The 22,538-nt window shown below is 43.4% G+C and overlaps 1 protein-coding gene across 1 annotated transcript in view; it reads left to right on the top strand.

Moving 5' to 3' along the window:
* The window catches only part of SACM1L (SAC1 like phosphatidylinositide phosphatase), a 458,875-nt gene that overhangs the window by 221,847 nt on the left and 214,490 nt on the right, over window positions 1-22,538 (top strand). The window contains exons 8-9 of the mRNA XM_069730398.1: window positions 474-575; window positions 14,986-15,071. Of these exons, the coding sequence (XP_069586499.1) occupies window positions 474-575; window positions 14,986-15,071 (188 nt within the window). The remainder of the gene's footprint in view (window positions 1-473; window positions 576-14,985; window positions 15,072-22,538) is intronic.

Below are 22,538 nucleotides of genomic sequence, written 5' to 3'. Positions count from 1 at the left end.
GGACTGTGTACAGCTTTTTTGTTTTCTTTTTTTTTCTGGTTTTAACCTCCTTGTTGGTTTATGCCACCATATAATAAATCAACCAAAGATTTAAACGTGTTCCTGTTTTCTACCTTTGTGTACCTCTGAGTGAGTTGAGCTGCCACAGTTACTTGAAAAACATGTACAGCACACTGAGGGCATCTGTTTGCTGTCCGTGCTTAACATGGAAAAGGATAGGAGAAGCTTTGCAATTTATCCATGTGTGGAAAAACACGGATGAAACACTCGAATCCAAAACAACGATGACACCATATTTTTTTGTATATGTCAAAAACAGGGCTGTCTGAATGAGGCCTTAGGATTCCTCCTGGGTTTACTCTGCATCAATAGTTTTCTTTGTGGCCTGGAAAACCTGATTAACACTCTTTTGTGTCATTTATTGAATGTTTCTGTATTTTGTATCCACTTGTTTTTCTGACCTGTGTTTCTAGTTATTGCTATACATTCCTGTTCTGTTAATGGAAAATACTTTGATTGGATTCTCATCTCCAGAAGAAGTTGCTTCAGAGCTGGTGTCAGATATTACGTTAGAGGTATTGAATTTTTCTTTTTGCTATTCCAAAAACAAAGCATCATGAAATTTTGTGGAATTTTAAAGTCACTATGAGGTAATTAGTGTCCATAAATAAGTTGTTTCCACTTTTTGCCACTTAATTTTTGGCTTTGAAGACACAGCATTTTTTTCACCCCAAGTCCTTTTTTGTCTTTGGGTATTAGTTTTTTTTTTTTTTTTTTTAAATTCTGAATATTTCAGAATGGCTCCCGTGGTTCGTGAATTTTTTGCAAAATCTATTATTCTCTTTATTTTTCTCTTTAATCTTTTTCAAACTTTTTAGCACACAGTCGCATTTCTCTGCTTAAAGTGGCACAAAATTTGTGATAAAATCTTTCCAGTAAGGGACTGTAGTACATTTATGAAAAAATTCCGTAAAGTAACAATTGAAAAATGAACCTAAAACATCGGGAAACTCCCACACACACTGAATATACTTTAACCCCTTACTGACTTTGGGCGTACATTTACTCCGATGTCGGGGTCCATCCCTTTGATGTGGGCTGCAGAGGTGAGCCCATATCTTTCCTGAGACATGTCAGCTGTTTTGAACAGCTGACATGTGCCCACAATAGCCACGGGTGGAATCGCGATCCACCTGCGACTATTAAGTAGTTAAATGCCGCTGGCAAACTTTGACCACAACATTTAAATCGCGCTTCTGGCCATCGGGCTAGAAATACGCACACCGGTGACCCCCGTCACATGATCGCGGGTCACCGATGTGTTGGCACGACAACCTAAGGTCTCCTGGAGACCTCTCTATGGTTGTCAGTGCCAGCTTGCTGTAAGCACCACCCAGTGATCGGCGCTCATAGCAAGTGAGCAATTCTGCTATATAGAGGCAATCTGAACATCTCTATGTAGCAGGGCCGATCGGGTTGTGGCAGCTTCTAGTCTCCTATGGAGGCTATTGAAGCATGCAAAAACAAAAAATGTTTTTAAACATATTAAAAAAAAATAAAAGTTTAAATCACCCCCCTTTCACCCCATTCAAAATAAAACATTAAAAATAAAATTAAACCTACACATATTTGGAATTGCCGCATTCAGAATCGCCCGACCTATCAATGAAAAAAAAAACCTGATAGCTGAACTAAATTAACCTGATAGCTAAACAGCGTAGTGAGAAAAAAAATTCAAAACTCCAAAATTACATTTTTTTTAGTCGCTGCGACATTGCATTAAAATGCAATAACGGGCAATCAAGAGATCAAACCTGCACCAAAATCGTATCATTAAAACGTCAGCTTGGCATGCAGAAAATAAGCCCTCACCTAACCTGAGATCACGAAAAATGGAGACCCTACTGATATTTAAAAATGACGCAATTTATTTTTTTATTTTTTATTTTTTTTACAAACTTTGGAATTTTTTTTCACCACTTAGATATAAAAATAACCTAGACAAGTTTGGTGTCTATGAACTCGTAATGACCTGGAGAATCATAATGGCAGGTCAGTTTTAGCATTTAGTGAGCCTAGTAAAAAAGCCAAACAAAAAACAAGTGTGGGATTGCACTGGTGTTGTGTTATGACCTGGTGGTTAAGAGGCCACACTGAAATGACCTGGTGGCTAAAACGCAACATCGAGCGAGCTCTGAGAAGGTGGTATCTCTACTGACCGCAGTCCCTAATCCTAACAACACAACTAAAAATAGCCGTGGGATGTTCCTGACACTCCCTAGACACCTCGTCACAGCCTAAGATATAACTACCCCTAAAGAAGGAAATAGAAAGCTATCTTGCCTCAGAGAAACCCCCAAAAGGAAAGACAGCCCCCTCACAAATATTGACTGTGAAAGGAGAGGGAAATGACGAACACAGAAATTAAATTAGAATTCAGCAAAGGGGAGGCCAATACTAAACTAGATAGACAGAGAGCAAAGGATACTATGCGGTCAGTATTAAAAACTACAAAATCCACGCAGAGTTTACAAAAATGAACTCCACACCGACTCACGGTGTGGAGAGGCAAATCTGCTTTCCCAGAGCTTCCAGCTAGCCTAAATAAGACATAGTGACAAGCTGGACAAAAGAGACAAAATGCAAAACAATAGAGTCCAAACAAATGGACAAACAAACTAGCAAAACTTATCTTTTGCAGACAGGGACTGGCCATATGACAAATCCAAAGGAAGAATCAAATCCAACCAAGAACATTGACAGCAGGCATGGACTAAAGCCCAGAGCAGGTTTAAATAACAAACCAGGCAAGGCGATTAGTGAAGGCAGCTGCTACAGCTACCTAACGGAGCAGCAGTTCCACTCGAAACCACCAGAGGGAGCCCAAGGGCAGAACTCGCAAACATACCATTAGCAACCACAGGAGGGCGCTCCAGGACGGAACTCACAACAGTACCCCCCCCCCCCTTGAGGAGGGGTCACCAAACCCTCACCAGAGCTCCCAGGCTGATCAGGACGAGCCAAATGGAAAGCATGAACCAAATCGGGAGCATGAACATCGGAGTCAACAACCCAAGAATTATCCTCCTGGCCATAACCCTTCCACTTGACCAGATACTGAAGCTTCCGCCTCGAAAAACGAGAATCCAAAATCTTCTCTACCACATATTCCAATTCCCCCTCAACCAACACCGGAGCAGGAGGATCAACGGAGGGAACCATAGGTACCACATATCTCCGCAACAAGGATCTATGGAACACATTATGAATGGAAAAGGAAGCTGGAAGGGCCAAACGAAAAGACACTGGATTGATAATTTCAGAAATCTTATGATGCCCAATAAAGCGAGGCTTGAACTTAGGGGAATAAACCTTCATAGGAACATGACGAGAAGACAACCAGACCAAATCCCCAACACGAAGCCGGGGACCAACACACCGACGACGGTTAGCAAAACGCTGAGCCTTCTCCTGAGACAACGTCAAATTGTCCACCACATGAGTCCAAATTTGCTGCAACCTGGCCACCACGGAATCCACACCAGGACAGTCAGAAGGCTCAAGTTGCCCTGAAGAAAAACGAGGATGAAAACCAAAGTTACAAAAAAAAAGGCGAAACCAAGGTAGCCGAACTAGCCCGATTATTAAGGGCAAACTCGGCCAACGGCAAAAAGGTCACCCAATCATCCTGATCAGCAGACACGAAGCATCTCAAATAGGTTTCCAAGGTCTGATTGGTTCGCTCCGTTTGGCCATTTGTCTGAGGATGGAATGCAGAAGAAAAAGACAAATCAATGCCCATTCTAGCACAAAAGGACCGCCAAAACCTAGAAACGAACTGGGAACCTCTGTCAGACACAATATTCTCCGGAATACCATGCAAACGAACCACATGCTGAAAAAATAATGGAACCAAATCAGAGGAGGAAGGCAACTTAGGCAACGGCAACAAATGGACCATCTTAGAAAAACGGTCAGAAACCACCCAGATGACAGACATCTTCTGAGAAACAAAAAGATCAGAAATAAAATCCATGGAAATATGCGTCCAGTGCCTCTCAGGAATAGGCAAAAGCAACCCGCTGGCACTGGAACAGCAAGGCTTAGCCCGAGCACAGGTCCCACAGGACTGCACAAATGAACGCATATCCCGTGACAAGGGAGGCCACCAAAAGGACCTAGCCACCAAATCTCTGGTACCGAAAATCCCAGGGTGACCAGCCAACACCGAACAATGAACCTCAGAGATTACCCTACTAGTCCATCTATCAGGAACAAACAATTTCCCCACAGGACAGCGGTCAGGTTTATCAGCCTGAAACTCCTGAAGTACCCGCCGTAAATCAGGGGAGATGGCAGAAAGAATCACCCCCTCCTTGAGGATCCCAGCCGGCTCAAGAACTCCCGGAGAATCAGGCAAAAAACTCCTAGAAAGGGCATCAGCCTTCACATTCTTAGATCCAGGAATATACGAGACCACAAAATCAAAACGTGAGAAAAACAAAGACCACCGAGCCTATCTAGGATTCAACCGCTTAGCAGGCTCGAGGTAAATCAGATTCTTGTGATCAGTCAAGACCACCATGCGATGCTTGGCTCCCTCAAGCCAATGTCGCCACTCCTCAAATGCCCACTTCATAGCCAACAACTCCCGATTGCCGACATCATAATTACGCTCAGAAGACGAAAATTTTCTGGAGAAGAAGGCACATGGTTTCATCAAAGAGCCATCAGAATTTCTCTGAGACAAAACGGCCCCTGCCCCAATCTCAGAAGCATCAACCTCAACCTGAAAAGGGAGAGAATCATCTGTCTGACGCAACACAGGGGCAGAAGTAAAACGACGTTTAAGCTCCTGAAAGGCCTCAACAGCCGCAGAGGACCAATTCACCACATCAGCGCCCTTCCTCGTCAAATCGGTCAGAGGCTTCACCACACTAGAAAAATTAGCAATAAAGCAACGATAAAAATTGGCAAAGCCCCAAAACTTCTGAAGTCTCTTTACAGATGTAGGTTGAGTCCAATCATGAATGGCCTGGACTTTAACAGGGTCCATTTCAATAGCCGAGGGAGAAAAAATGAAACCCAATAAAGAAACCCTCTGAACTCCAAAGAGGCACTTAGACCCCTTCACAAACAACGCATTAGTACGAAGGACCTGAAACACCATCCTAACCTGCTTCACATGAGACTCCCAATCATCGGAGAAAACCAAAATATCCAAATACACAATCATAAATTTATCCAGATAATTCCGGAAGATATCATGCATAAAGGACTGAAATACCGATGGAGCATTAGAGAGCCCGAATGGCATCACAAGATATTCAAAATGGCCTTCAGGCATATTAAATGCTGTTTTCCATTCATCACCTTGTTTAATACGCACAAGATTATACGCCCCTCGGAGGTCGATTTTAGTAAACCAACTAGCACCCTTAATCCGATCAAACAAATCAGAAAGCAAAGGTAACAGATACTGAAATTTGACAGTGATCTTATTGAGAAGGCGATAATCTATACAGGGTCTCAAGGAGCCATCCTTCTTGGCAACAAAAAAAAATCCCGCTCCCAACGGTGACGAAGACGGGCCAATATGCCCTTTCTCCAAGGACTCCTTTACATAACTCCGCATAGCGGCATGCTCTGGCACAGACAGATTGAAAAGTCGGCCCTTAGGGAACTTACAGCCAGGAATCAAAGTAATGGCACAATCGCAGTCCCTATGAGGAGGCAGGGAACTGGACTTGGGCTCATCAAATACATCCTGGAAATCCGACAAAAACTCAGGAACTTCAGAAGAAGGGGACGAGGAAATGGACATCAAAGGAATATCACTATGTATCTCCTGACAACCCCAACCAGTCACAGACATAGATCTCCAATCCAGCACTGGATTATGTTCCTGTAACCATGGAAAACCCAGCACAACAACATCATGCAAATTATGCAACACCAAAAAACGAATATTTTCCTGATGTGCTGAAGCCATGCACATGGTTAACTGTGTCCAGTACTGAGGTGTATTCTTGGCCAATGGCGTAGCATCAATCCCCCTTAAGGGAATAGGACTCTGCAAAGGTTCCAAGGAAAAACCACAGCGCCTGGCAAATTCGAAGTCCATTAAGTTCAGGGCAGCGCCAGAATCCTTAAATGCCATAACAGAAAAGGACGACAATAAGCAAATCAGGGCAACAGACAAGAGAAATTTAGGCTGCACAGTACTAATGGTAACAGACCTAGGGACCCTCCTAGTACACTTAGGGCAATTAGAAATAGCATGAGCTGAATCACCACAGTAAAAACACAGACCATTCTTTTTTTTTAAATTCGTTTATTTATTAAACATAGAATAAAATTACAGCATACATATTTGTCCTTGTCATTAATCTGCGTGGTTACATTACAGGGATTGAAAAGGACAGAACATACATATGTCAATCATTTCACATATAGAAAAACAGTCAGAACATAGGGTTCTTAAACTACAACGCAACTAAACCTCCAAAAACTACTAAGCCGCCATCTAACCAAAGTCAAATACATTATTTATCTTGTTCTTTTTCCATTGCGCAATATTTGCAGATCAAAGGACCAGGTAAACCACATTTCTCCCAGTTAGTCAGGTCACAGAGTGAGATGAGAGGAATTCCATCTATCCCAGATTTTGCTGAACTTATACGGGCAGCCCCTATTTTGATAAAGAGTGCGTTCATAGGGGACGACTGCATTCACCAGTTCAATCCAGGACCTAACGGAGGGGGGTGAGTTCCCCATCCACCGCATAGCTAGCAGCTTCCTTGCCAAGAAAAGTGTTTCTCGTAGAAAAATCCCCGTATAGTGTTCCCAGGCCTCCTCGTCCCATACTCCAAACAGGCAAATTAAGGGTTCAAGAGGAATCGGAATTGACAGTATTGAAGCTAATAATGACGTCACCTCCCTCCAGTAATGAGAGACTATGGGGCACTGCCATATCATGTGTACAAAATTAGCGTCAGGTGAGTGGCAACGCAAACATTCCGACGTCGAGTATCGACCCATCCGACAAAGTCTCAGCGGAGTCAAATATGACTGGTGGATTATATATAATTGGGTCATCTTATTATTGGCTGATGGGGAGACTCTGAGGGGTGATTCCAAAATATCCTCCCATTCCTCATTTTGCATATCAGGAAAAAGCCCCTCCCATTTGCCTCTCACCGAATCCACAACAGAGTTCGTTCCCGCTGATAGCAGATATGTGTATAGGGACGAGATAAGACCCTGAGGACCCTGGGACTTAAGAATACCTATCAGAGGCAAAGAGGAGATGTTACGGTTCATCCCCTCATTCCTGACAAATGACTGAATGGCAGATCTGAGTTGCAGGTATCGAAAAAATTGAGATCTTGGAAGGTCAAATTTATTTTGTAGTTGTTCGAAGGACATAAAAACCCCCTGATCATATAAATCTCCCATCAAAAGAACCCCGTAGGAAACCCAAAATTTTGTAGATGGGTGATTTACTAACGTCGGGAAATAACTGTTATCCCACAGAGGCATCTCGGCCACAATGTCCCCAAATCCAGTAACTTTCCTAATTTTCTTCCAAGTGGATCTCGCCAATCGAATCATGGGCAGCAAACCAGGAGCACTTATTTTCCCTGATTCCAAAAGACCCAGCGGACACTTAGCACCAACAGAACTAACTAAGTGATTTTCAGAATTAGGGAGATAGTTATGAGGCATCCATTTACATAATGCTTTAGCCTGTCCCGCCAAATAATATTAAAAAAAATCTGGCAGTGCCGCTCCACCCTCCTGTTTAGGTCTTTGCAGAGTAGTTAGTTTAAGCTTGGGTCTGCCCTTCCCCCACACAAATGAAGTAACGTGAGAATTTAAACTGGTAAAGAAGAATTTTGGTACAGTTACTGCACTATGTTGGAGGCAATAGTTGAATTTAGGGAGCAAAATCATTTTTATGAGATTAATGCGGCCTGCTACGGACAATGGAAGCTTACTCCAAGATGCAAATTTCAATTTAGTATATTCCAACAGGGGGAGAACATTGAGCTGTAGGTCCAACCCACTGCATTGGGACATGTAGATACCCAGGTATTTAAATTTAGACACTATGGGCAGTAAAGAAAGAGTACTAAGATTGGGTGCTGGGTGTCGAGATAAAGGTAATAGGGCAGATTTATCCCAATTAATATATAGGCCTGAGAACCCACTAAATTTATCTATGGTAGCAATTATTTTTGGCAATGTTTCTTCTGCCCTATCCATGAATATTATCATATCATCAGCATACAAACCAATGATGTCAGTGCGGTCCGCTATCTTAATACCATCAATACCAGGGGTTGAGCGCAAGCGCACAGCTAATGCCTCTATTGCTAGAGCAAATAGGGCCGGAGAGAGGGGGCACCCTTGACGGGTTCCCCTATACAGTGAAAAGGGTTCAGACATAGAGCCGTTGATAACTATACGGGCCTTGGGTTTCAGATATAACACACCAACCCATTTCAAAAATTTCTCCCCAAAGCCATATTTCTGCAGACAAGCGGACAAAAAGGGCCATTCAAGTGAGTCGAACGCCTTGGCTGCGTCCAGTGACGCCAATGCCCAGGCATTGTCTGGTAACAAAGAACTGCACTGAATCACCGACTGGACCCGTCTAATATTTATAGAGGTGTTCTTACCGGGCATAAAGCCCGTTTGATCTGGATGTATAATATCTAGTATAATGGAGTTCAACCTAGTAGCCAGTATCTTGGCTAGGATCTTATAATCCACATTTACCAAGGATATAGGACGATAGGATCCGCATTCCAAAGGATCTTTCCCCTCCTTCTTAAGTACAATAATATGTGCCTCATAAAAAGTATCTGGTAGACTCCCTCCCTTCCATATCTCCTTAAATACTTTCAATAGAAGCGGAGCCAGTATCCCCCGGTATTTCCTATACAACTCTACAGGGAAACCATCTGGCCCAGGGGCCTTTCCAGAGGCCATATCTGTTATAGCTTGCTCCACTTCCTCCAGGGTAAATTCAGCGTCCATAAAGGTCTGCTGGACGGAACTCAGCACAGGGAGTGTTATATCGGACAAATATCCCAGACAATCGGAAACATCAAAACCGCTCTTAGATTCATACAGTCCCTTATAATAGTTATAAAAACATTGAAGTATTCCCTCAGTAGTGGAATTCAATGAGCCGTCCGGTGAGCGAATTTGTAATATCATGTTAGATGTATTATGTTGACGCACCAAGTAGGCCAGAAATTTCCCCGCCTGATTCCCCATTTCAAAGTACGATTGTCGCGTAAAAAATAACTTACGCTTAGACTTGGTGTCTATGTGTTGGGTGTACAGTCTTTGCAGAGTCAACCACTCAACCCTATTATCATTAGTCTGGTCAGCTGTATATGTTGCCTCAGCATTTCTCAAACGTTGCTCAATCTCATCGTCCTCCCTCGATGTTACCCTTTTAATATATGAAATTGTAGAAGACAGACAACCCCTCAGATATGCCTTAAGTGTATCCCAAAATAAGTTAATATTCTGAAGTTCTGAGTGGGACTGAATAAAGCAGTTCAGCTGGTCAACTGTCCTATCGTCCGAATCTATTAGTTTGAGCCAAAAGGGATTCAATTTCCATACTCTACCATTATTTAACGTCCCAAACACAAGTTTAAGGATAATCGGACTATGATCCGAGGTCCCTCTATTACCGTGTTCCACACTGTCCACCCACCGCACCAGGTCACCGGATCCGAAGATATAATCTATGCGAGAGAGGGAACTTCTAGTGGATGAGTGGCAAGTATATCCCCTCTCCCCGGGGTGATGCATCCTCCATAGATCTATCCAGCCGCTACTTTCCATGAACAGTGTTAACTGAGTCGGGGTCGAAGAAGAAGAAGACAAAGGTTCCCCAGGCAACCCACCCCCCCATCGCATTCTATCTAAACTACTGTCCATAACTAAGTTGAAGTCACCCATACAAATAACATGTGCGTCCGGGTAGCTTAATGCAAAGCTCATTGCCATCTTAAGTATTGAAGTTTTAGCTTCGGGGGGTTATATATGCATAGTATGACGTATTCGCGGGAATTAATTAATGCATGGACAAAAACAAAACGTCCCTCTAGATCTCGCCGAGTCGTCTGGGCCTCCCAATGGACGTCTTTGTGTACTAATAGTGATACCCCTCTCGAGTAGCTAGTGTGAAACGCGTGAGCATACCACTGTACCCATGGTTTCTGTACACCTCTGGCTGTATCTCTGGTTAGATGTGTCTCTACCAGGGCCACAATATGGGGATGATATCGTCTAATTTGAGAGAACACCTTGATTTTCTTCCGGGGAGATTTAATACCCCGAATGTTCCATGTCATACATATCAACTCAGACCCCATTTCTAGCCATTAAAAAATATGGTATGCATTGATGGTGAGAAAAGTCCACTAATTACGCATGGGAAGTCATAATGGCTTTGGAGGCGGCTCTTACCCAAATACCTACTAAAACTAATTAAATCTAACAAAAAAAAACTCACAATTTAACAAAAACTGAACAGCAGAGGAGTAAGATCCTGTACTCCTACAGTCAAATATGAAAGGGGATACCCTCACTGAATCCAGCGTCCGGTATTGTTAACAACCTTAGCACCCACTTAGAGAGCTCCGTTTACGTTACCATTAGACAAGGAGCATAAATTAGGAGTCTTTCACATTAGACACCCCGTGAGACCGCAACCATTCGGCCGCCTCCGCTGGATCCGTGAAGAATAAGGTGGAACCATCATGAACAATGCGCAGTCGAGCCGGATAAAGCATGGAGTAAATGATACTCTTATCTCTAAGTTGTTTCTTGATGTCCATGAACCGCGCTCGCTGCTTTTGGAGTTCCATGGAGAAATCGGGAAAAATCGATATGGTAGCATTGTTGAATTTAATAGGGCCCTTCTGTCGCGCCAGACGAAGAACAGCATCTCTGTCTCTACAGTTGAGAAGACGTGCCAGGAAGGGTCGGGGTGGAGTTCCAGGGGGAAGAGGTCTTGTTGGGACCCTATGGGCCCTCTCCACTGCAAATGTTGAAGAAAATTCGTTCCCCAGGGTGGCCTTAAGCCAGTCCTCCAGAAATTGTTCGGGTTGCTGACCCTCCGAACGCTCCGGCAGACCGATAATTCGAATATTATTGCGACGCAGTCTGTTTTCCAAGTCGTCTGCCTTTTGTTTCCAGGCGTTTACAGAGCCAGCGGCTTTTGTCAACTTAGCCTCCATAGGGGTGATGGTATCCTCTATATGAGACACTCTTGTTTCAACCTCCGAAATACGCCCTCTCATAGCTTGCATGTCATGCCGCAGACGACCCACCTCAGTATGCACGTCCTCAATTTTTTCTGTGAGGGATGATCTAGTGAGGGATATAGCTTGCATTAGCTGCTCTGACGCCTGTTTAAGAGTCAGTTCATCTTGTTCTCCCTCCTCATTACTATCAGAAAGACGATTTTTACGTTGGGTCTGTGCAGGGTTATTTCTGAGAGTGCGTGTGCTATCAGAAGGATCCTCCCTGGCGTGCTTCCTTAGTTTATCAGCAGCCCCTGTTCCCTTAGAGTGATGCATGGCAGGCAGCTAGAAGGGCTCCACTGGTTAATTACAGTTATATGTGTATATAGTGCACTTTCCAGTTCCAGTCACAACAGAGTTAAATATAGGATTGTATTCCAAAGAGACCACTAGATGGGCAGCTGGGATATTAAGAGTGATATATGCAGCAGTTTTAATATGCACCCAGGCTCTGTATGTTAGAGCAGATCCACAGGCTCCACAGGAGAAACAGCAGAACGAGGGAGGGGGGGAGGGTTAACCCCTCTGAAGTTATGGCGCTGGCAGGAGGAGTGCTTATATGGCAGGGGGCACGGGGCCCAATCTTTCATGGCACACACACCGTGCCACCTCCTTGTTCTTTCAGGCTAGTCTCTCACCTCCTGAGTTGCGCCGCAGATGTGGCTGAAAGCGCCGCTTCCCCACTGTCAGGGCGCGCGCTGCAGAGATGTGCCCCCCCGCGGACACCGCCGCTCACCTCCGGTCCCCCTGCTCCCGCTCACTGGTACACTCCAGCGGTCACCGCCTGTGTCCGGGGATCGCCGATCACAAGAGGGAGGACGCCCGGCACCAGGAGAAGCCGGCGCTGTGTCTGGTCTCCTCAGCGCGGGCACTTCACAAAATGGCCGCCGCTGCACGTGGAGTCTGCCGCCCGTCCAGGCCACCGCAGCTCCTTCGTCCCAGACCTTCCTGAGACTGTGCGGTACCAGTACCAGCCGGCACAGTGTGTGAATTAAGGGTCCAAATGGCAGGATATGTGCAGGATTGTTGGAGCTCACAGAAGGTGCGTCTTTCCTCCTCAGTTACATAGCCACGCCCCTAAACACAGACCATTCTGACGTCTGAATTTCTGCCTTTCTGCTCTAGTCAAAATCCTATTACATTGCATAGGCTCAGGACTTCGCTCAGAGGACACTGCCATATGGTGCACCGCCTTGCGCTCACGCAAGCTCCGATCAATCTGAATGGCTAGAGACATAGACCCGCTCCAACCGGCAGGCGCAGGAAAGCCCACCATAACATCTTTAATGGTTTCAGAAAGACCTTTTCTGAAAATAGCAGCCAGCGCCTCTTCATTCCATTTAGTGAGCACAGACCATTTTCTAAATTTGTGGCAATATAACTGCCGCTTCCTGACCCTGACACAGGGCCAACAGTGTTTCCTCAGCATGCTCTACAGAGTTAGGTTCATCATACAACAATCCGAGCGCCTGAAAAAATGCATCTACATTCAATAATGCCGGATTCCCTGTTTCAAGAGCAAATGCCCAGTCTTGAGGATCACCACGCAGTAAGGATATGATGATTTTCACTTGCTGAATGGGATCACCAGAAGAACGGGGTTTCAAAGCAAAAAACAATTTGCAGCTATTTTTAAAGTTCAAAAACTTGGATCTGTCCCCAAAAAACAAATCAGGAGTAGGAATTCTTGGCTCTAGAGTCTGAACAATATAATCTTGGATACTCTGGACTCTTGCAGCAAGTTGATCCACATGAGAAAACAAACCCTGAACCTCCATACCAGAACATATATCCAGCACCACCCAGATATCAAGAGGGAAAAAAAAGACAGAACAGAGCACAGAAAAAAAAAATGGTTCAGAACTCTTTTTTTTCCTTCTTTTGAGATGCATTCAATTCATTCTTGGCCTGCTGTACTGTTATGACCTGGTGGTTAAGAGGCCACACTGATATGACCTGGTGGCTAAAACGCAACATGGAACGAGCTCTGAAAAGGTGGTATCTCTACTGACCGCAGTCCCTAATCCTAACAACACAACTAGAAATAGCCGTGGGATGTTCCTGACTCTCCCTAGACACCTCGTCACAGCCTAAGATATAACTACCCCTAAAGAAGGAAATAGAAAGCTATCTTGCCTCAGAGAAACCCCAAAAGAAACGATAGCCCCCCACAAATATTGACTGTGAAAGGAGAGGGAAATGACGAACACAAATGAAATTAGAATTCAGCAAAGGGGAGGCCAATACTAAACTAGATAGACAGAGAGGAAAGGATACTGTGCGGTCAGTATTAAAAACTACAAAATCCACGCAGAGTTTACAGAAATGAACTCCACACCGACTCACGGTGTGGAGGGGCAAATCTGCTTTCCCAGAGCTTCCAGCTAGCCTAAATAAGACATAGTGACAAGCTGGACAAAAGAGACAAAATGCAAAACAATAGAGTCCAAACAAATGGACAAACAAACTAGCAAAACTTATCTTTTGCAGACAAGGACTGGCCATATGAGAAATCCAAGGGAAGAATCAAATCCAACCAAGAACATTGACAGCAGGCATGGACTAAAGCCCAGAGCAGGTTTAAATAACAAACCAGGCAAGGCGATTAGTGAAGGCAGCTGCTACAGCTACCTAACGGAGCAGCAGTTCCACTCGAAACCACCAGAGGGAGCCCAAGGGCAGAACTCGCAAACATACCATTAGCAACCACAGGAGGGAGCTCCAGAACGGAACTCACAACAGTGTTGTTCAAAAGTACAACTCGTCCCGCAAAAAATAAGCCCTCACATGGCCATATTGATGGAAAAATAAAAAGTTATGGCTCTGTGAAAAAAGGAAGCGAAAACCGAAAAAAGCTCCAGGGGTTAAGGAGTTAAAGAAGATGCAAATGGAAAATAGACAAAAAACACCAGAAGCTAGAAAAAAAAGTGCAAACGCATTTATGAATGAGACCCAAAGTCTTTACATAAGGGGAAAAAAAAATCAAATCTGTATTTTTTTTTCGGGTGGGGGTTTGCATGCATGGTATAGTTCACGTTTTAACTTCAGTCCAAGAGTTGGTAAGGTTATGGTTTTCCCTACTTTTGTGCAATAAAGTCCTTATTCTGATAGCCATAATTTTTTTCAACATTGTACCTGTATTAGGGCTTACTCTTCATGAGTTGACGTAACATTTTGAGCTACTTTTTTTTTTCTTATTTTGTCATTCCCTGCAAGGGTTATTAAAGAAGCACTTGCAGCAAATCATTTGGCTCACATTCATTTTCGAATTATGCCTGTAATGTAGTGTAGATTCATTAAAATATTGGAAGGGGAGTTTACCCAGTAAATGTATAAGGGGTGAAAACTATTTTTTTTTTTTTAATTTGTTTTGCATCTCTGTAAAATATCAAATTATAAATGATGTACACCAGTTTTTGGCTTGAGAAATCAGTTGTTGTAAGCTAGATTACAGTCTCAATTTGAACCAGGATTGTTATTCAGCATTAGCCAATATGATAGTCTATACAGTCTTAAAATGCACCAAATCTAAGTTTACAATGTAATGTCCATTGCACAGAATTGGTAAATCTGTCTCTGTGTTTTATACAAAAGAGGCTTTTTGCTAGTGTCTGCTTGAACTCCCTTTTCATTCTGCTTTATATTTTAGGTATAGATTCCGAGGGACATGCAGCAAACTTTGTGGAGACAGAGCAAATTGTATACTGTAATGGCGGAAAAGCTTCATTTGTGCAAGTGAGTTACTTATTGATATATTTTTTTTATTGGCTTTTAACCCCTTTCTGCCATTAGACGTACTATTCCGTCCATGTGGGGTGGGCCTTAATTCCCATGGACGGAATAGTACGTCCAGCGCGATCGGCCGCGCTCACGGGGGAAGCGCGGCCGATCGTGGCCGGGTGTCAGCTGCTTATCGCAGCTGACATACGGCACTATGTGCCAGGAGCGGTCACGGATCGCCCCCGGTACATTAACCCCCGGCACACCGCGATCAAACATGATCGCGATGTGCTGGCGGTGCAGGGAAGCATCGCGCAGGGAGGGGGCTCCCTGCGGGCTTCCTTGAGACCCCCGCAGCAACGCGATGTGATCGCGTTGCTGCGAGGGTCTCCTACCTTCCTCTCCCTGCAGGCCCCGGATCCAATATGGCCGCGGCATCCAGGTTCTGCAGGGAGGGAGGTGGCTTACCAAGTGCCTGCTCAGAGCAGGCGCTTGGTAAGCCTGCACTGCTCTCAGACAGATCGGTGATCTGACAGAGTGCTGTGCAAACTGTCAGATCACCGATCTGTGATGTTCCCCCCTGGGACAAATTAAAAAATTTAAAAATTTTTTTTTCCAAATGTGTAAAAAAAAAAAAAAAAAAAAAAATTATTCCCATAAATACATTTCTTTATCTAAATTAAAAACAAAAACAATAAAAGTACACATATTTAGTATTGCCGCGTCCGTAACGACCCAACCTATAAAACTGGCCCACTAGTTAACCCCTTCAGTAAACACCGTAAGAAAAAAAAAAAGAGGCAAAAAACAACGCTTTATTATCATACCGCTGAACAAAAAGTGGAATAACACGCAATCTAAAAGACGGATATAAATAACCATGGTACCGCTGAAAGCGTCATCTTGTCCCGCAAAAAATGAGCCGCCATACAGCAACATCAAAAACAAAAAAAATGATATAAATGAGGTATCGCTGTAATCGTACTGACCCGAAGAATAAAGCTGCTTTATCAATTTTACCAAACGCGGAACAGTATAAACGCCTCCCCCAAAAGAAATTCATGAATAGCTGGCTTTTGGTCATTCTGCCTCACAAAAATCGTAATAAAAAGCGATCAAAAAATGTCATGTGCCCGAAAATGTTACCAATAAAAACGTCAACTCGTCCGCAAAAAACAAGACCTCACATGACTCTGTGGACTCAAATATGGAAAAATTATAGCTCTCAAAATGTGGTAATGCAAAAAATATTTTTTGCAATAAAAAGCGTGTTTCAGTGTGTGACGGCTGCCAATCATAAAAATCCGCTAAATAACCCGCTATAAAAGTAAATCAAACCCCCCTTCATCACCCCCTTAGTTAGGGAAAAATTAAAAATAATTAAAAAATGTATTTGTTTCCATTTTACCGTTAGGGCTGGGGTTAGGGCTAGGGTTAGGGCTGGGGTTAGGGCTAGGGTTAGGGTTGGGGCTAGGGTTATGGCTATGGTTAGGGCTAGGGTTAAGGCTACAATTAGGATTGGGGCTAAAATTAGGGTTTGGATTACATTTACGGATGGGAATAGGGTTGGGATTAGGGTTAGGGGTGTGTCTGGGTTAGAGGTGTGGTTAGGGTTACCATTGGAATTAGGGTTAGCGGTGTGTTTTGATTAGGGTTTCAGTTATAATTGTGGGGATTCCACTGTTTAGGCACATCAGGGGCTCTCCAAACGCGACATGGCGTCCGATCTCAATTCCAGCCAATTCTGCGTTGAAAAAGTAAAACAGTGCTCCTTCCCTTCAGAGCTTTCCCGTGTGCTCAAACAGGAGTTTACCCCAACATATAGGGTATCAGCGTACTCAGGACAAATTGGACAACAACTTTTGGGGTCCAATTTCTCCTGTTACCCTTGGGAAAATACAAAACTGGGGGCTAAAAAATAATTTTTGTGGGAAAAAATGTTTGTTTTATTTTTACGGCTCTGCATTATAAACTTCTATGAACCTCTTGGTGGGTCACAGTGCTCACCACACATGTAGATAAGTTCCTTAGGGGGTCTACTTTCCAAAATGGTGTCACTTGTGGAGGTTTTCAATGTTAGGCACATCAGTGGCTCTCCAAACGCAACATGGCGTCCCATCTCAATTCCTTTCAATTTTGCATTGAAAGGTCAAACGGCGCTCCTTCCCTTCCGAGCTCTCCCATGCGCCCAAACAGTGGTTTACCCCCACATATGGGGTATCAGAGTACTCAGGACAAATTGTGCAACAACTTTTTGTTTCCAATTTCTTCTCTTACCATTGGGAAAATAAAAAATTGGGGGCGAAAAGATAATTTTTGTGAAAAAAAATTATTTTTTATTTTTACGGTTCTGCATTATAAACTTCTGTGAAGCACTTGGTGTGTCAAAGTGCTCACCACACCTCTAGGCAAGTTCCTTAGGGGGTCTACTTTCCAAAATGGTGTCATTTGTGGGGCTTTCAATGTTTAGGCAGATCAGTGGCTCTCCAAATGCAACATGGCGTCCCATCTCAATTCCAGTCAATTTTGCATTGAAAAGTCAAATGGCGCTCCTTCGCTTCCAAGCTCTGTCATGCGCCCAAACAGTGGTTTGCCTCCACTTATGGGGTATCGGCGTACTCAGGATAAATTTTACAACAACGTTTGTGGTCCATTTTCTCCTGTAACCCTTGGTAAAATAAAACAAATTGGAGCTGAAGTAAATTTTTTGTGAAAAAAAGTTAAATGTTCATTTTTATTTAAACATTCCAAAAATTCCTGTGAAACACCTGAAGGGTTAATAAACTTCTTGAATGTGGTTTTGAGAACCTTGAGGGGTGCAGTTTTTAGAATGGTGTCACACTTGGGTATTTTCTATCATATAGACCCCTCAAAATGACTTCAAATGAGATGTGGTCCCTAAAATAAAATGGTGTTGTAAAAATGAGAAATTGCTGGTCAACTTTTAACCCTTTTAACTCCCTAACAAAAAAAATTTTGGTTCCAAAAATGTGCTGATGTAAAGTAGACATGTGGGAAATGTTACTTATTAAGTATTTTGTGTGACATATCTCTGTGATTTAATTGCATAAAAATTCGAAGTTGGAAAATTGCGAAATTTTCAAAATTTTCGCCAAATTTCTGTTTTTTTCACAAATAAATGCAGGTAATATCAAAGAAATTTTACCACTATCATGAAGTACAATATGTCACGAGAAAACAGTGTCAGAATCACCGGGATCCGTTGAAGCGTTCCAGAGTTATAACCTCATAAAGGGACTGTGGTCAGAATTGTAAAAATTGGCTCGGTCTATAACGTGCAAATCACCCTTGGGGGTAAAGGGGTTAAAATTCACATTTTGGCCTGCATACAGTATTGGAAAAGTGAAGCATGGACTATAGTTACTATGAGAATTCAGAATAATTTCTCTCTGGGAAAATAGGAGAAGGTTAACTCAAAATTGGGCAAATCCAAAGAATGCAAAGCATATTGTTGGACATTTTCTTCGCATATTTTTAAAATTTCCCCATTCCCAGACCCACCCCAAACCAAAAAAAGGGGGTCAGAGCCTTATTTAATTGGCCACTAGAAATAGCAATTGGATTGAAACTATCCTCTTCCATGTTAGGCCTATTTCGCACATCAGTTTTTTGCTATCAGTCGCAATCCGTCGAAGTTTGAAAAAAACGATTCCGGCATACGGATCCTTTTTTTTTTCTTTCTCATACACTTGTATTAGCGACGGATGGCCTCACGTTTCATCCGTCGTTCGCCGGATTCATCGAAAATTGTTTGTCCGGGGGCCAGAGACAACGGACAAAGCAACGTTTTTTTTGTGTACGTTGAAAAATCGGACAGCGACGGATCCGTCGCCTTACGTCATTTGCTCAAATGGAAGTCTATGTGCGCAGGATCCGTCGGCGTGAGCGTCGAGGCGGTCAGCAGAGAGTAAGTACCTTTTTTTTTTTGTTTTTTGTATTTTTCAACTTCATGTGGATGATTTGAGTGTAATGTTTGTTTTTTTGTCTTTTTTAACAGTCTTCACAGCGTGCTCCCGACTTTGACAGTGAGGAGGCAGGTCTAGACATCGATTTCCTTATCGATCTAGTCTGAGAGCTGGTTCCTCTGTGGAACATGGGGGACCGCCACCACGCTGATGTTTTTGTGACCCATCGGCTCTGGGAGGAAGTGTGCCACGAAGTTGTGGAAGATTGGGAAGACCTCGATGCTCAGGCCCTGAATCAAGCACATAAGTATTCACAGTTCAGTAAGTTATGTTGCAGGATGTAATATGTTGTATGCTAACCAATTTGTGCTTTCACTTTACAGGTGAATGACCGCCATCGCTTGATAACTCTATCAGGGATCGCTCCAAGAAGGAATTTAACAAAGAGATGCAGGAGCTCAAAGTATAAGTATCTATGCTAGGATCCTGTCTTTTCTCCAGTCGACTATGGTGAGCAGAAAGTAAATATTCCCCCAACCCATTTACTAAGTAAAAATGTTTACATGTGTAACCTTTTTTTGGTTTCAGCCAAGCAATAGCAACATATTAATTACATTTTTTTTTTGTACCACAACACCGTCTGTAGCACTCGGGGGCCTGCAGAGTTGAACCCTTCTGGAGCGAACCCACAGGAGTCTGCCACCAGGGGCCACTTCGACAGACCCGACCCATCTGTACCTTCCCTGCCTTCCATCACCATCTGGTTCCTTGGTCCCATCCACCAGCGCCAGAGCATCTTGGCAGACTTTGTTACATGAAGCTGCTGGTGAGGAGGTAGCTTTTTTACCCCACCCCTCTGACAATGCTGCCACCTATAGAACACCTTTGGGACCTTTGGGTTCTGGGCGGCAGTGCCACAGGGGGTCAGGAAAAGAACTATGCACCCAAGTTCTTGCATCTAAATGCATCCTTCCAGAACTCAATGAAACTGTTGTCTGAGCAAATCACTGCTGGATTCAACCTCATACACAACAGTATGCTTGAATTGAGCACGCGTCTGGATAGGATGCATTTAGATGCAAGTAAATCACCCAATCACTACTTTTTCCAGGCCAGTAGTCGAGCGCATAGACAAGTTATCTCCTGACCAGCAGATGGATGTAATGCAAGCCTGCCAGTTTGCTCTAGCGCAGGTTAGCTCCCAAGCCCCTCCACCTGCCCCCGTAGTTCCTCTCCTACCTGCCCCCTCCAGCCACTTTCCCTCCTCCCCCTCTTGTACAATACCAGCTTCCTGCCCCGTACCAGCTTCCTGCCCCATACCAGTTCCCAACCACATCATCTGTGCCTCCTCTCCCTGCCCAACCTGTACTCCCTGCCCCCTACCACCAGTCTACTTCCACACCCATCATGCCCCAAATACAACCCTCTTCTCCACTCACCACCTCTTCTGTCTCCCAATCCCTCCACTCCACCCCTCAAACCTTACCAAATCCCATCCCTACTCACATTTTTTTGTCCACCCATCCTCTTGGTTTCTCCACCCCTTCACCTTCTGTTTTACCTTCCGAGCTGTCACCACCACAATCCACTCTCCATGCTCCCACTGCCGGAAGTGGTCCGATCTGTCAGCCCCTCCAGTACTATCTCCACCCCAAACTTCCTTAATTTATAATTTTGTAATATATAAAATAAAATATATATTTTTTTTAATAAAAAGCTTTGTCTTTCATTTATTTAACCCCTTTACCCCCAAGGGTGGTTTGCACGTTAATGACCGGGCCAATTTTTACAATTCTGACCACTGTCCCTTTATGAGGTTATAACTCTGGAACGCTTCAACGGATTCCAGTGATTCTGACATTGTTTTCTCGTGACATATTGTACTTCATGACAATGGTAAAAATTCTTTGATAGTACTTGCGTTTATTTGTGAAAAATACGGAAATTTGGCGAAAATTATGAAAATTTCGCAATTTTCCAACTTTGAATTTTTATGCAATTAAATCACAGATATATGTCCCACAAAATACTTAATAAGTAACATTTCCCACATGTTTACTTTACATCAGCACAATTTTGGAACCAAAATTTTTTTTTGTTAGGGAGTTATAAGGGTTAAAAGTTGACCAGCAATTTCTCATTTTTACAACACCATTTTTTTTAGAGACCACATCTCATTTGAAGTCATTTTGAGGGGTCTATATGATGGAAAATACCCAAGTGTGACACCATTCTAAAAACTGCACCCCTCATCGTGCTCAAAACCATATTCAAGAAGTTTATTAACCCTTCTGGTGCTTCACAGGAATTTTTGGAATGTTTAAATAAAAATGAACATTTAACTTTTTTTCACAAAAAATTTAATTCAGCTCCAATTTGTTTTATTTTACCAAGGGTAACAGGAGAAAATGGACCGCAAAAGTTGTTGTACAATTTGTCCTGAGTACACCGATACCCCATATGTGGGGGTAAACCACTGTTTGGGCGCATGACAGAGCTCGGAGGCGAAGGAGCGCCATTTGACTTTTCAATGCAAAATTGACTGGAATCGAGATGGGACACCATGTTGCGTTTGGAGAGCCCCTGATGTGCCTAAACATTGAAACCCCCCACAAGTGACACCATTTTGGAAAGTAGACCCCCTAAGGAACTTATCTAGAGGTGTGGTGAGCACTTTGACCCACCAAGTGCTTCACAGAACTTTATAATGCAGAACCGTAAAAATAAAAAATCATATTTTTTCACAAAAATTATCTTTTCGCCCACAATTTTTTATTTTCCCAAGGGTAAGAGAAGAAATTGGACCCCAAAAGTTGTTGTACAATTTGTCCTGAGTACGCTGATACCCCATATGTGGGGGTAAACCACTGTTTGGGCGCATGGGAGAGCTCGGAAGGAAGGAGCGCCGTTTGACTTTTCAATGCAAAATTGACAGGAATTGAGATGGGACGCCATGTTGCGTTTGGAGAGCCACTGATGTGCCTAAACATTGAAACCCCCCACAAGTGACACCATTTTGGAAAGTAGACCCCCTAAGGAACTTATCTAGATGTGTGGTGAGCGCTTTGACCCACCAAGGGCTTCACAGAAGTTTATAATGCAGAGCCGTAAAAATAAAACAAACATTTTTTCCCACAAAAATTATTTTTTAGCCCCCAGTTTTGTATTTTCCCGAGGGTAACAGGAGAAATTGGACCCCAAAATTTGTTGTCCAATTTGTCGTGAGTGCGCTGATACCCCATAAGTGGGGGGGAACCACTGTTTGGGCGCATGGGAGGGCTCGGAAGGGAAGGAGCTCCATTTGGAATGCAGACTTAGATGGAATGGTCTGCAGGTGTCACATTGCGTTTGCAGAGCCCCTAATGTACCTAAACAGTAGAAACCCCCCACAAGTGACCCCATATTGGAAACTAGACCCCCCAGGGAACTCATCTAGATGTGTTGGGAGAACTTTGAACCCCCAAGTGTTTCACTACAGTTTATAACGCAGAGCCGTGAAAATAAAAAATCTTTTTTTTTTCCCACAAAAATTATTTTTTAGCCCCTAGTTTGTTTT

This window comes from Ranitomeya imitator, chromosome 6 (assembly GCF_032444005.1).
Source record: "Ranitomeya imitator isolate aRanImi1 chromosome 6, aRanImi1.pri, whole genome shotgun sequence".
Classification (NCBI taxonomy): domain Eukaryota; kingdom Metazoa; phylum Chordata; class Amphibia; order Anura; family Dendrobatidae; genus Ranitomeya; species Ranitomeya imitator.
Note: the sequence above shows the minus strand (reverse complement) of the source record. Positions and strands in the feature narration are given on the sequence as shown.